The sequence below is a fragment of the Nelumbo nucifera genome, chromosome 3, assembly GCF_055504915.1.
Source record: "Nelumbo nucifera cultivar China Antique chromosome 3, China Antique-T2T, whole genome shotgun sequence".
Lineage (NCBI taxonomy): Eukaryota > Viridiplantae > Streptophyta > Magnoliopsida > Proteales > Nelumbonaceae > Nelumbo > Nelumbo nucifera.
In genome coordinates this window covers 29,929,341-29,944,987 of record NC_142651.1, presented here as the reverse complement: position 1 = coordinate 29,944,987, position 15,647 = coordinate 29,929,341, and the positions used below count along the sequence as shown (strand labels likewise).

Below are 15,647 nucleotides of genomic sequence, written 5' to 3'. Positions count from 1 at the left end.
CAGCAAGAAACTTGAAAGTTCTTCCTTAAATTTGCCTGTCATGCCTTTCTTTGTCTTTGGTGCTGTCCCACTCAAGGATTAAATGGTGATCAAGTTTTTCCTACAAACCTTCTAGTGTAGTAAAATAAGTTGCAACAATCATGTTTCCTTGAGTCAAACTAGAAATATCTTGATTCAGCCTGTACATTCTTGCTATGTTCTGCTTTTGACCATAAGTGTTATACAGTTTTTCCCAAATCTTATGGGTTGTGGTATAGTGCTGAATAGTCCTCGCAATTTTAGGAGTCATTGAGGTTAGCAATCATGACATTACAGTTACATTTTCCCTACACCAATTTCTATAACTAGGTTCATTTTCCTTGGGCTCTTTAATCTTCCCATCAATGTAACCTTGCAGTTAATGGCTCACCACGGACCATCTTGCTGAAATGACCCATTCCTTATAGTTGTATTCATCTAGTTTCACATTAGTAATCTGTACCATCGGATTTCCAAGATCAATAATGTCTACAGTCCTGGAACCTCTAGATGCGACTTCACTTGTGTTGGAAGACATCCCGGACTCGCACAAAACTGTTATTTAAATGAGTAGAACAGGTCAAACAGCACTTCCTTTTGCTGAAACTCCAAAAAAAACTGGGCTAGAGAGCACACAAATCTCCTATATTGATGCTACTTACATTCAGCGGCTAGAACAAGAATCTCCTGGACCGATACTCCTTAGAGTCCAGTGGCTAGACCTGTTAACTAGGTCTCTCTAGTAGTCCATACAACTATTCCACAGTTTCTTGTCCTACCTGGGCATACCAGCAACTATTTTGAGCCTCCTTGGAGTTTTTTTTTAAGGAAAAAACCCTAGAAACAGCTTCAGTTAACCACAATCAGCAGCAGCGCTCTCGTTGCTCCAACAATAATAAAAAAAAGGAAGTTTAAGAAGAAAGAGGAGGTGAAGAAGAGGGTAGACGAGCAGAATAAGAGCAGATTACAGCTCTGATACCATGTTTTTATTCAGATTCTTGATGAAGGGAGGCACACTCAATCCAGCCCATCAAATTGTTATTTATATTAGGGCAACAATAATACATGAGTTGACAATATTACCCCCTCCCCCCATTAGTAAGAGGTAATGTAACTCAAAATAAAAGAAGGGATGAAGGGATTAGAAGGGCTAGGGGTAGACCAAAAAGGATATGGGTAGTAAGAAATGATTTAAGCACCGATAATTTAACAATGGACATGGCGTTAAACAGAACGGAAAGGTGAAACAGGATTCATGTAGCCTTATAGTTGGGATAAGGCTTGGATGATGATGAGACATGCTGTAAAAATTAGGGAATTTATCTTTGAAAGTGATATCCCCCCCCCATTAGGATTCAATCCGTAATGCTTTTGGTGACAAAATGCCACAACTTGTTTGCTTCTAGAGGAAACTAATACAGCTATTTTCCCAACAATGACATGTTCCTCAAAATTTTGCCCAAACCCAAGCCCCCATCCTTCTTCATCCCTAACATTATCTCCTATTTAACAAGATGGCACTTCTTGTTGTCACTTGAGTCCCAAACAAAGTCTCTTATCACCTTTTTTAATCTCTTTGCTACTTGTACAAGTATTTTGAATACTGATAGGAAGTGCATTGGGAGATTTGTCAATGCAGCCTTGATAGAGTTATCCTTCCACCCAAAGAAATGCAGTTTCTTTTCCATGAGGCCAGCTTCTTATTAATTTGTCCACCATAGTGCATTGGAAGATTTGTCAATGCGGCCTTGATAGAGTTATCCTTCTACCCAAAGAAATGCAGTTTCTTTTCCATGAGGCAAGCTTCTTATTAATTTGTCCACCATAGTGTTCCAAAAGTTAAGGGACCTGGGGTTCCCTCCCAGATGTAATTCCAGATAGGTAATAAGCCACAAAGTAATTGAACAACCCTAGGCTTCAGTGTAACGTAATTCTTCATCTCTACTCAATTTAACCCCCCACTTGGAAGCCTTTTTTTCCCTAAATTGACCTTCAAGTTTGGCATTCTCTAAAAGCACTGGATTAAAAGCTTCACATTCCTTATCATATTCTCTCTAGCATCCTCAAAGAATATAATGATGTCATCAGCGAATTGCAAGTGAGAAACTACTACCTATTCACGCCCTATTCTGAAGCCTTTAGTGAGACCCCTATTATCTGCTCTGGAAATGTGGGCCATGTGGCAACTGAGCACATATGCTACTAATGTGATTTGTGAATAAGAAGGGTGAAATGGGGTTACCCTGTCTAAGGCCTATCCTCACAGGAAAGAAATATTTAGCCAAGCCATTCACTAAAATACTGTAAGGAGAACATCCTAAACAATCTCAAATCCACTTCCTCTATCTCTCAGTGAAACCACTCTTTTCTAAGACCTCCTCCAGGAACTCCCAGCTTGCAAACCCAACCTTTTCTCCCTGATTTTCTCATTTCTTGGGCACACTCATTTGTTATAAGGATTTAATCAATTATTTGTCTTGTACAAAGTCACAAACACCCCTTGATATTAATTACAGAGGCTAGCACCTTTTTCAATCCTAAGAGAAAGAACCTTGGAAATGATTTTGCAAAGCCCCCCTATTAGGCTGATGGGTCTAAAAGTCCTTGGGATGGGCTGCCCATCTTTTTTAGGGATTAGGGCAACAAAAGTGGCATTTACTCCCCCATTAATATATTTGGGATTTGGCTCGACGGGATCTGGAAGATGTTTCTTTCCTTGCATCCTTTTATTTTTAATTAAATATAAAGTCTTTTCTGTTATTGATAAAAAAACTCCTCAAAAACATCCATTAAGTCATCCTTTGTTAATGATACCTCTTCTCAAAAGACTTCTTTTATTCTCTAGGCTCAGCTTATTTGCACTGTGAGTTTCATGTGCACTGGTATAAACGTATAGGAGTGCAAATAGGCTAAGTGTAAATTCTGGTTTTCTTTTGCTTCAGATTCGACTGTCTTTTTTATTTGTGAGAAGTAAAATGGAATAGTCTTCACTTTATATGAAAGAGAACAGAAGTAAGAGGGCTGTTTGTTTGGGAGTGAGGTAGGAAGCAAGGTGATGCAGCCCTACTTTATATAAGAGAGGTCAGAGGATTGAGGTAGGAATGTGGTGTAAATTTTTGCATCAGTTTTTGAGATGCAAACCTTGCACTCCCAGTGAGTGCAAATGAGACAAAAAGTATGGATTTTGTATCAGATAAAGTGCAAATCATAGTTACAAGCAAATGGATACAAAACTGAACCAAGTGCAAAATTTGTATCCTGTTATGATTTGCACTGCAAGCAGAATCCTAATATCAATTTTCAAGAAACTGATTTTTATTTTTCATAAGGCTCCAATTGTTTGCATTGCATAGCAATGTAAATGGGGAAGTGCAAATTCTGGTCCCCTTTTGCTTCACATTTTACATTGTTTTGTTCATATGAGAGGAGTAAAATAGGAAATAAAATGATGTGGTCCACACTTTATATGGGAGTAAATGAAGGTTGAGGGAATGTGAAGCAAGGCTTTCATCATTTTTTGGGATGAAGAATTTGCATTGACAATGAGTGCAAATAAGGCTAAAAGTGCAAATTTTACCCCAAGGAGTGCAATTTTTTGTTATGAATAATACATGTGAATCCAAACAGGGTGCAAATTTGGAACCCAGTTTGGATTTACACTGCAAACAATCAGAGCCTAAAAGGATGATCAAAATTATCTTTGTCCTTTGCATTTTAATAATTTATTTAAGGTTTGTGTTAGATAAAATTATTATATTATTAACTGTATGTACTATGCAAGTATATGAATTCATACATTACTTAATGGCTATTAGTTATAAATGGTGGAACCAAATTGGTTCCCACAATTTTTATTGTTAGATTATATGAGTTGGCTATCTATGAAAGTGAAAGGTTCCCTTATTTTTTTCATAATAAAATACAAATTTATTGAAAGAAAAAAGAAATACAAGGAAACAATTTGCAAAAGCTGATGTCAAGGCCTCATCAGAGGGTGGAGGGTAGGTAGAAACCGAGTGATTGTTACCCATCTCCAATTTGCAGATGACACTATATTTTTTTGTGAAGGAAACAATGAGGAGGTGGTGGAAAATTTGAGGGTGCTGCTGAATAATTTTGTGGGAGTAATAGGGCTGAGGATAAATTGGACCAAAAGTGGAATTGTATGGGTCAATTTGGAGGAAGGAGAACTAATAAGATTTTGGGAAATCTTAGGGTGTTAGATCAGAAGCTGGCCTATTAGTTACCTAGGTTTACCCTTAGGAGGAAATCCCAAGTCAGCTGATTTTTGGAAACCAGTGTTAGAAAGGTTTGATAGGAAGTTAGCCCTTTGGAAGAGGAATTACATTTCTTTGGGTGGAAGAATAACCCTAATTAGAGCCACTCTGGCAAACCTCCTCACCTATTTCCTTTCAACTTTTAGAATCCCTTCTAAGGTAGCAGGGTGCTTAGAGAAGTATATGAGAGATTTCCTATGGGACCCAAGATAGGAAGGGAAGGATCACTTGATCAAGTGGGAGTAGGTTAGTAAACCCAGGGAACAAGGGGGTTTGGGAATTGGGAACATCCTTTTAAGGAACACATCTCTACTAGGTAAGTGGCTTTGGAGGTTTCCCTTTGAGGGCGACAGGTTGTGGCACAAAGTGATTGAGAGCATTCACGGGGTGGTTGGAAATGGCTTGGATGCAAAAGTTTCCCCTCACAGGTCTTCAGCTTCTCCTTGGAAAGCAATTCATGAAATCTATCCTACTTTCCTCAATTCCATCCAGTTCGATGTGGGACAAGGTAATATAATTCTGTTTTGGGAAGATCTATGGGTAGGGGAAACCCCACTAAAAGACCAATTCCCTGATCTCTTTGCGCTATCTAACCTTAAGGGGGAAGCTATATCCATGTTGGGATCACCGTGTCCAACTGGTGTGAACTGGAATTTGGGCTTTAGAAGGGGACTAAGGGAGAATGAGTGTGAATCCTTAATCCGTTTGCTAGAACTCTTAGGGAAGATCCACTTGGACCCTTCGTTGGAAGACTCTAGAATCTGGGTAGGCTCTCCAGACGTCCTCTTTTCTTGCTTCTCTTTCTTCAAAGTACTTGCTTCCCCCAACCCTCTAGGTGGGATTTTCCCTGTGAAAGAAATTTTGTGCAAGCCTATTCCCCCGAAGATCCAAGCTTTCTGCTGGGAAGTATTCCTTGGTAAGGTAAACACTTGTGATATGCTGCAGAAAAGAAGGCCATATATTTGCCTTTCTCCTCATGTGTGTTCACTGTGTAAGGAAAGTGGTGAGACCCTTTCTCATTTAATGATATCTTGTTCTTTTGTGCATCGAATTTGGGAATTCTTTTGTATTCTCTTTGGCTGCAGGTGGGTTCCCCCTTAAGATGTGGCAGGACTCTTCAACCATGATTTCTTGAGACAGAGAAAGAGGGATGGTAATGTGGAAAGCAACAAAGGCAGAAATTTGTTGGGTAACATGGGAAGAGAGGAACAACAGAATTTTCTTGGAAAAAAGTAGAACAATAGAGGAAGTGATTGATAGTATCAAGGTGAAAGTAGCCCATTGGGTAAGAACATGGTCCGGAGTAGCACAATCTTTGAGAGTAAGAGATAAAGTAAGGCTGGAGTGGAAACCACTTGAAGGCAATAAAGTAAAGCTGAATTTTGATGGGTGCTCATATGGAAATCCAGGCATCTCAGGAATAGGAGTAGTATTAAGAAACTCTGATAGGAGGATATTGGGTATGTTGATTGGCAACGGAAACTCGCTGAAGGCTGAACTATTGGCATTACTATAGGGGTTAAAGCTAGCCAAACAACTTGGATGCTGACATGTTGAAGTGGAAGGGGACTTAAAAGTAGTAATTTCATGGGCAACAAATTGCATCCACCCCCATGGACGTTTAAACATGTGATTAGGGAAGTGGAGAAGATTGCAAAGGAGGTTGAGGCTGAATTTAAATGGGTCCGAAGAAGTGCAAATGGGCTAGCTGATGGATTAGCAAAGCAAGGGGCATTGAGACAGCAATTATTTTGGGCTACACTGTAATGAGGGGTGAATAGAGTGATTAAAAGGGATCAGCAGTCCCATCATCAAGTTGTATAAACTGCTTACAATCTGAATTTTAATAAAATACATATTTACTGATAAAAAAAAAGAAATACAAGGAAAGTGACAAGAAGTCACCCGAGAGAAGGAGAAGGGAAAAGCAAAACCTGTCCTAACCACCTTCACAACAAAAAGAGCACCCAAACAATAACCAAGCACTACACAAAAAAGTCTCCAATTAATAAACCCAAGAAAACTTCCAAGCCCAAACATACAAAAAACAACCAACTAAACCAAATTCCCTGATTGACCAAGCAGGGGGCTCTCCTACATGACCTACTATATTTCTGCTATGTGGAAGAGTTTTGTTTTGTCTTGTTTTTTTTTTTTTTTTTTGTTTTTTGTTGGGTGGGGGGGGGGGGCTAAGTGGCAAAGGTTTTTGGTCTCAATTTTTTCTTGTTAATAGATAATAGGGAGAGGATATGCGGGTCCAATTTTGTCTCCAAACAAATTTGCCGCATGGAAGATTCCTTGGTTGTTCAGCCTTTGCTAAAAGAACAAACCATTGGATCTCCTCCCTTTATAAAATCTTAGGTTGTCTTGGTAGGTGGGGGAGGAGATACTGTACATTCAAGTTAAAGTTGATGAAACATTACTGCAAGGAAACATGGCTTTTACCTTTTGCTGCTTAGGTTTTCATTTATTGGGCCATTGTTTGCATTTAGGTGGTTCTTTCTCTAGGGAGAGCACCTTGTTGAATGCTTCGAATTTCATTAACTAAACAACATCAAAATTCTAGTATGTGATTGCCTATGTTCTAATCCTACAAGGATTATACAATGCTTGTGGGAGATAAGTGGAAATTAACTTTATATGCTATAGGCTGTTTTGTTCTGGTCAGTGTCTTATCTTTTAATAATATAGAAATTTGAATTTTCCTTCCATAGAATAGTTTGAGCTTTTTGGATATAGTTGGGATACATTATTGATCTGGGACTTTATGAGAAGGATAATCCAGATGATTTTCACACCTTAACCTTTATTCGTGGTTCTGAAATGTGAAGGGCAGTGTCTGGTCTTCTCTTCCACCGATTAATATTTCATCCTCAGAACAGCCCAAGCCCATCTTACTAGCAGTGGCATCCATGGATTCTGCATCATTTTTCCGTGACAAGAGTCTTGGTGCTGATTCTCCTTTATCTGTAAGATAAAGTCTACTAAAAATAGAAATTCATCATTGTTGGATTCAGTTATTTTGCTATGAATATTTTCTAATTTTAATGTGATCAACATGCAATATCTTGAACAAATGTCCAGGGGATGATTTCATTGGTAGCAGCAGTTGATGCTCTTTCTCATATCGATGGTATAGACAAGATTAAGAAGCAGGTATAAAAAGCTTAAATTACTTTTCCTGAAAGCTAGTTTGTGACATGCTTAGCTTATTCTGTAGTCTATTTTTGTACTTGGTAAATATTCTGTTGATATGGATATTTTGTTCATGTGGTTATTGTTATGGATATATTTTTTTCCCTGGAGCTCCACCCCTAGACCCTCAACTAAGCCCCATGAGGCAAGCCCAAAAAAGTCCACACAAAGGTCTTAAAATTCTTAATCCATACATAAAAAATTGGTTTTGTTGAAATAATGTAGTTATTTGTGTTAGGGCCTGTTTGGCTAGTTAAAGCGTTTTTTGTTTCTGTTATTTCTGTTATTGTACTCACTTACAACAGGGGCACAAGGGTCTTTTCCCTTCTTATTTCTGCCGCCCTATATAATATAATAAAAGCTGGCGCCGCCAACACTGTTCTATTGCTCCAAACTTTTTCGTCTTCCTTTCTTCCTTCTCCTTTCTCTCTTCTTTCATTCTCCTCTCTACTTCCTCATATTTCAATCGGATTTATTGTCAAGATGGTATCAGAGCAAGGCTGTTGAATTTGGGCGACCAAGTTTTTTCTCTTCAAGTTGCTGAATCTAGGCGGAATAGAGGACTGAATCTGGGCTGATCAAATCAGATCTGCAACTGGTACAACCCTAAAGTTTTCTTTCTTTCCTTGGTCGTGTACCAAGTGGAGAGTAAATGAATCCAAACCACTGAATGTCGGCAGACTTTTGTGAGGGTTATATCTTTTATTTGTTGGATCGTGTGATCCTGTACCTATGAAATGGTGATTGTAGGTCGTAGATGACCTGTTTTCTCTGCTCGTTAGTCTGATTTCATGTGTGTTAGGATCTCTCTTATTGATTAATGCTGTGGTGGAACTTACACGTTATTGATTAATGTTGTGGTGAAAATCAGTCTCGTCATAGTTCTTCTTTGGAAGTTGGTGCTGTTTGTTTTTGTGCTCAGATTAAGTCCAGAACAGAATTGTTGTGTGTGGAGCTTTTGTCGATATAAGGAGGGATCCTAAGTTGAGAGTTTAGATAAAAAAAACTTGTGCTTACCATGTAGTCTGAGAATTCTGTTACTTTAGAGATTCCAGGGAGCCACAATGGAGTGAGTGGGGGAATGGATATGAGTTTCCCCGTGGCTGTTATTCCCTTTGATGGTCTGAACTACCTTGAGTGGTCTAGGGGAATAAAACTCTACATCACTGGTAGGGGGAAAATAACATCAATGGGAGAGTGAAGGAACCGAAGTACGAAAGTGCTGAATATGGTAGGTGGAACCAAGAGAATAGTATGGTGATGTCATGGCTCTTGGTTTCCATGCTGCCACAGGTAAGGAAGACTTTTATGTGGGCTGAAACTGCTTGTGAGATATGGGAATAAGCAAAGTCCACCTATTCAGAGCAGAAACACTATGCCAAGATATATCAATTGCAAGCTGAATCCTCTACTTGCAAGCAGGGGGAGAGGAGTCTCTCGATGTACTATTCTGATTTGACATCGATATGAAAAGAACTTGATCACTACCAGAATGTGAATTGGAAGTGTGATGAAGATGCAAAGGCGTATAAGTCACTTGTATCTCAACAATGGGTCTTCGCCTTCCTCTTAGGGCTGAATCCTTCATATGAGTCCATCAGGGTGCAGATCTTGGGTAGTAAAGACTTGCCATCAGTTCAGGAGGTGTATGCCTTAGTGTAGTCAGAAGAGAGTAGAAGAAGTGTGATGAATTGTGTAGAGGGGGAGTCAGTTGCCCTAGCTGTCCGGGGAAATTCAAATACAAATGTCGGAGGTGCTTTTAAGAAAGGTGACTCTCAGAAGAGAACATATGATAAGAGTAAACTTTGGTGCACTCACTGCTAGAAGGCACGACACACGAGAGATACATGTTGGGATCTCCATGGAAAACCTAAATGGGCACAGGATTTGGGTAAGAAGTCAACACCTGATCAGGGCAAGAAACCAAGCCAGTAAAATCAGAAAAAGTATAACTTAGCTAATATGGCGTCGACAGAGACTAGTCCATTGGTAACTCAGGAGAGGCATCCCAGTTCTGACCCTAAGGAAGAAATTATCAACTCCATTCGTGACCATTTGGAATTGTATGGTAGGACTCTCTGCTAGATGGATTCTGGTTCTACTCCCTCTACCTCTTTCGCGTCTACATCAGGTAACGTTGCCACTGCCTTCCATGTGTCCTCTCATACCACTGATTCTCCTTGGGTTATTGACTCCGGAGCCTCAAATCACATGACCGGTAAGTCAAATTTATTTAAGACGTATAACATTCTCTCTGGGAGAGATAAGGTGAGACTAGCTGATGGTTCTTTCTCTACCATAGCTGGCCAAGGTACCATACCTCTCCCACTCGGCCTTACCCTTTCTAATGTACTGCATGTTCCAAAATTACCTATAAATTTGCTGTCCATTAGTAGTATAACTCACTCATTGAACTGTTCAATCACTTTTTTTTTCCGTCTTCATGTGTGTTTCAGGATTTGGCCTCGGGGAAGACGATTGGTAGAGGAAGCATGGTGAATGGTCTCTACGTGTTGGAGAATAAAGCTGGTCTTGTGGCTACAGTGTCCATGAGTTTGTCAAGTGAGAGTCAAGCCTATTTATGGCATAGTTGTCTAGGTCATCTTTCTTTCGAGTCATTAAAAGTTATGTTCCCAAAGTTGTTTGAGTCCTTGTCAGTGAGTCAATTATAGTGTCAGACATGTCAATTGAGTAAACATTATAGAAGTTCTTTACCTTTGAGAAATAAAGGATCTGAATTTCCATTTCATATTGTTTATTCTAATGTTTGGGGCCCTGTTACTCTACCCACTGAGGCTGGATATAAGTATTTCATTACCTTGATTGATGATTACTCTAGATACACTTGGGTTTATCTTATGTGATCTTGAGATGAAGTGCCAAAAATTATGAAAGACTTTCAACGCATGGTGTTCACTCAGTTCCAAATTGAAATCCATATCTTCTAGTCGGACAATGCGAAGGAATACTTCCATAGTGATCTCACGAAGTTTTTTGCTTCGAGTGGGTCACTTCAGCGAATCTCTTGTGCCAGGACACCCCAACAAAATGGTGTTGCTAAACGAAAGAACCGTCACCTTTTCGAAGTAGCTCGTGGCTTATTAATTCATATGAATGTGCCAAAACGTTTTTGGATGGGTGCAGTTTTGTGTGCTACATACATCATCAACCGTATGCTATCTTGGTTACTAGAGTATAAGGCCACATCAGCTTCTGTTTCCTACAACTCCGTTGTCCACCATTCCGATGCGTGTTTTTGGGTGTCATTGCTTTATCCATAACTTGTCCCCTACTTGAGGTAAGCTTGATCCTCGGGCTATTCCTTGTGTTTTCCTTGGTTACCTGTTATCTGAAAAGAGGTATCGCTTCTATGATCCTACCTCTCGCAAGTACTGTGTCTCCATTGATGTATCATTCTTTGAGAATCAACCTTTCTTCTCGGTTTCTCCTCAGGGGGAGAGTAGGGTTGAAGAGAAACAGGCGGCTCAAACTCAACTACCTCCTTTACCTAATCCTCCTCCATTCCGGGTTTTTCATCGTCGCCATAAAAGCCAATAGAGTTCAAGAGCCGTGGAACCTAACACTATGCAACCAGCATCATCGGATTCACTAGAGGCAGATCCGTCTCATCAGCTAGGTACTTTTGCTCCTATTGATATGCCTGTTCCTCTCAATGTTGATTCACCTGTCATCAATGATCTTGATATTCCTATTGCTAAGAGAAAGGGTGTTAGATCTTGTACCACTAATCATCCTATCTCTAATTTTGTGTCCTATGATCACGTTTCACCTTCATTCCGTGCATTCTTCTCTTCTGTGGACAGTGTCCCCATTCCTAAGAATGTGGCAAAAGCTTTATCTAAACCTGAATGGACAGATGCAATGCAGGAAGAAATTGATACATTACACAAAAATGACACTTGGGAGTTGGTGGGCCTTCCTGAAGGGAAGGAACCAGTGGGTTGCAAGTGGGTGTTCACAGTGAAACACAAGACTGATGGAACTATTGAAAGGCACAAGGCTAGACTGGTAGCAAGAGGTTTTACACAGGTATATGGAGTGGACTATGCAGAGACTTTTGCTCCAGTAGCCAAGATGAACTCTATCAGGATCCTTCTTTCATTGGCAGCAAATCTTGACTAGGAACTTCACCATTTGGACATCAAAAATACTTTCTTGAATGGTGACTTGGAAGAGGAAGTGTACATGACCCAACCTCCAAGTTTCTGTGCCAAAGGCAGTGAACAAAATGTGTGCAGGTTAAACAAATCTTTTTATGGGTTGAAACAATCACCTCGGGCTTGGTTTAGTAAGTTCCATTTAGCAGTTCAACAGATGGGGTTCAAACAATGCCAGTCAGATCACACTCTATTTGTGAAAAGAGGTGAAGAGAAAATTGCAGCTCTTATTGTGCATGTGGATGGCATAGTGATCACAGGAGATTGGGAGGCTGAAATACGGAGACTAAAAAAATTCTTAGCCACTCAATTTGAGGTGAAAGATCTAGGCCCTTTACGTTATTTCCTTGGAATTGAAGTTGTCCACTCTCACAAGGGCATCTTTATTTCCCAACGGAAATATGTACTAGATCTACTAGAAGATACAAGCAAGTTGGGGGTAAAACCAATTGACTCACCAATTGAATCTAATCATTAGCTGGGAGACAGTCAGGGAGAGTTTTTGAAAGATGTGAAGAAGTTCCAGAGACTCGTAGGGAGACTCTTGTATTTGTCTATGACTAGGCCTGATATTACTTATGCAGTGGGTGTCCTTAGTCAGTTCATGTACAAGCCTAGGACAACTCACTTTGAAGCTGCAGAGAGGATCCTTAGATACCTCAAGAAGTTTCCCAGAGCTGGTTTGTTGTTCCAGAAACATGGTCACTTAAAGGTGGAAGTATATACTGATGCTGATTGGGCAGGAGCAGTCGATGACCGAAAGTCTACCAGTGGGTATTGTGCCTTTGTAGGAGGAAACCTGGTCACATGGAGAAGTAAAAAACAAAGTGTGGTGGCTAGATCTAGTGCTGAAGCAGAATATAGAGCAATGTCTCATGGGGTTGCTGAAATCATGTGGATAAGAAATCTATTAGGTGAACTGGATTTTGCAGTGAGCAATCCTATGTCACTCTACTGTGACAATAAAGCTGCCATCAATATTGCTGCTAATCCAGTTATGCATGATAGGACGAAACACATTGAAGTGGGCAAGCATTTTATTAGAGAGAAACTTGTAAATGGAGAAGTGTGTACTCCATATGTCAGCTTAGAAGAACAACTTGCCGATATCTTCACCAAAGGTCTTCATCATGTGCGACACAGTGATTTGTGTGAGAAGTTGGGCATGATTGACATCTATGCTCCAACTTGAGGGGGAGTGTTGAAATAATTTAGTTATTTGTGCTAGGGCCTGTTTGGCTAGTTAAAGCATTTTTTATTTCTGTTATTGTACTCACTTACAGCAGGGGCACAAGGGTCTTTTCCCTTCTTATTTCTGCCGGCCTATATAATATAATAAAAGCTGGTGCCACCAGCACTGTTCTATTGCTCCAAACTTTTTCTTCTTCCTTTCTTCCTTCTCCTTTCTCTCTTCTTTCCTTCTCTTCTCTACTTCCTCATATTTCAATCGGATTTATTATCAAGAGGTTTTATAATTTTGAACCTAGTTCCTTATCTTTTAAGTATGTCTTGTATTAAGAAGAATGAATGCACAACATTAACAAAAATGGGGTTCAACTCCATTCTGGTTCACTCATAGAATTAGGAATGCAAGATGTTTGACATCACATTAGCTACTTGAAGTAATGCAATTGGGAAAGAAAAAGAGATTAATGCTCTGTTTGGGAGGAGTGCAAATACAAATGTGTTTCAGTTCAGATACAAATGTGCATGGTTCATATACATAGGCTTTGTTAGTGTGATGCATAAGATGATGTGCTGCATGGTGGTGTAAGATGACATTATGCTTGCTTCTTTGTTGCTAAAAATGTAAGGATATATGTCCTGGTTCTGGATCTAGTATTTTATGATTGTGGCATAGCTTGTAGTTTTTTTATTTTTTTTGATCTTGCATTAATTTGGTTGTTCTGCTACTGACACTGATTTCTTTTTTACAGCTTGTTTTTCTGGTTTTCACTGGAGAAGCCTGGGGTTACCTTGGTAGCCGGAGATTTCTAGCTGAATTAGACATGCAAACAGATGCAGTTAATGGACTTAACAGCACATTAATCGAGATGGTAAGTTTCTTTTATTGGTGAAGTTGCCCTTTTGATAAGGTTATATGTATATTTGAAGATTTACATCTTAGCAATGTCGGACTTGGATTACGCTGGGCAGTTGGACATTCCAAACCAGGATCCAGTGACATTTCTAGTTTTTTTAAGCCTTTGGTTTTCTAACTTAAGAAGAATCAGATGTCCTGTCTTTGATCCAACAAATCATTGAAAACCATCTGTTTTTTAGCCATTCGGATGGTTTTCAACAACCTGCCCTGTTCATTGCTGTATCTTAGCTACAAACAGTGCTTTTAAGAACCTATAACCCTCAATAGAAGCAATAGCACATTCCCGGTGTGCCATATTACTGGTTGTGCTTTTTATTGTTAATACATAGCTTGAGATAATATGTATATTTTATTTACAAAAATATAGTTTACAAGACTTAATCCTCAGTCTTTTGTATGAAAACAATATAGCTAACCATCTAACCACAACTTTTGTACATACACACATGTATGTTTGTATGTATATGTATATGCATGCAAGAAGCTAAGTCTTCTTTTCGTACTACAAACACACACCTTTTCCATTAAGTGGACTTGCTAAATGGCTTTAGTGCTATACTATTGAGCAATCTGAAGGGTACAAACATTAGCAAGCCCTTGGATTGACAAAAAAAGAACAGTTTGGATGAATTCAAGTATCCAGTTGAAGACATTGATGAAAATTAGATGCAGGGCATGGTCCAAATTCAGCAGCACATGCCAAACTAAATGCATAATTAGGAGTATTTATTATCCATCCAATGTGAGGATGATGCTTGGAGTGAGAGAACATAGACATAACATTTTTTTTTGATCAATTAAACATAGCATTTTACTGATACCTTTTCTTATGGGTGCTGTAGGTGATATGTGCATGTAACTAAACCATTTAAGTATACCTTCTCTCATTTTATCACCTATTGGAGCTACTCCTAGCTTACTTTAAATGAATGTCAAAGTGTTCAGCATAGACACCCCAAATACCCCACTAAAGATTGCCATCTAGATGATGACTCGAAAACTATTAGTAGTAGGTTTTGGTTGCTGGCTGGTTTAAAGCTACTCCTAGCTACAGTGATTTACATTTTTTGATTTACTATTAATGAAATGCCTTATCCATGCAAAGGGAGTTGAATATTTACTTTTCACCTTATCCTGCATTCTTTAGAGGCAAGATGGTGAGGCTAGATGCATTTCACTAATATCACGCATTGCGTGGCTTTTGCACAGTGCCATGTCATATGGCATCACCTAGAAGTAAAATGTTATATCACGTGTCTAAACTCCTAGTGCCTTGACACTTGGGTCATAACTTTGTTTGACTATCAAAGAGTATAAAAAATGCACTAAATTACTTGTCCATTATGTTGATTCTGTCATATGCCAACTTATGTAGAAATTGTTCTATTCCATAATGAAAATTATGTTATATACTGACAACAGCATGCTGGATAACATTGATTAGGTCTTGGAAATTGGATCTGTGGGCAAAGGTTTCAGTCAAGGAGTCAAATCCTTTTTCACTCATGCAACAGGGGTGAGAAACTGGTTTTTTCTTAGAAAGCCATGTCCTTTCTCTATACAATAGCTTCATTCCTGCTGCAACATTGTCATTATTGTTGAAATCAGTTCTGGATATTATAGTCTTACTTTTTTGATTCATTATTGTGTACTGATGAGTAATTTTTTAAACATTATAACTTTTTTCTTCATTGACAAGCACATCTTTTTTCTCCTGTGAGACATTTAAGCTTGGTGTGACCTTGCTAGTAGAATTAGAGCAGGATGGGCAAAATCAGGGCACATTTAGGACTGCAGAACAAAAGATAACCCAATATGACCTGTTTTGGTACCTTAGATAATTCATTACATGGGAGAGATTGAGGAGGATATCAC

General features: G+C 39.1%; 1 protein-coding gene across 4 annotated transcripts in view; it reads left to right on the top strand.

Moving 5' to 3' along the window:
• LOC104612215 (Zn-dependent exopeptidases superfamily protein) overlaps positions 1 to 15,647 on the top strand; it is a 41,365-nt gene that overhangs the window by 18,129 nt on the left and 7,589 nt on the right. For 2 of the 4 annotated variants that reach the window (XM_010279591.3, XM_088902161.1), the window contains exons 9-12: positions 7,132 to 7,264; positions 7,380 to 7,451; positions 13,606 to 13,725; positions 15,217 to 15,288. In XM_010279591.3, coding sequence (XP_010277893.1) covers positions 7,132 to 7,264; positions 7,380 to 7,451; positions 13,606 to 13,725; positions 15,217 to 15,288 — 397 coding nt within the window. The remainder of the gene's footprint in view (positions 1 to 7,131; positions 7,265 to 7,379; positions 7,452 to 13,605; positions 13,726 to 15,216; positions 15,289 to 15,647) is intronic. The other 2 variants (XM_088902163.1, XM_088902162.1) reach the window with 1 other exon arrangement.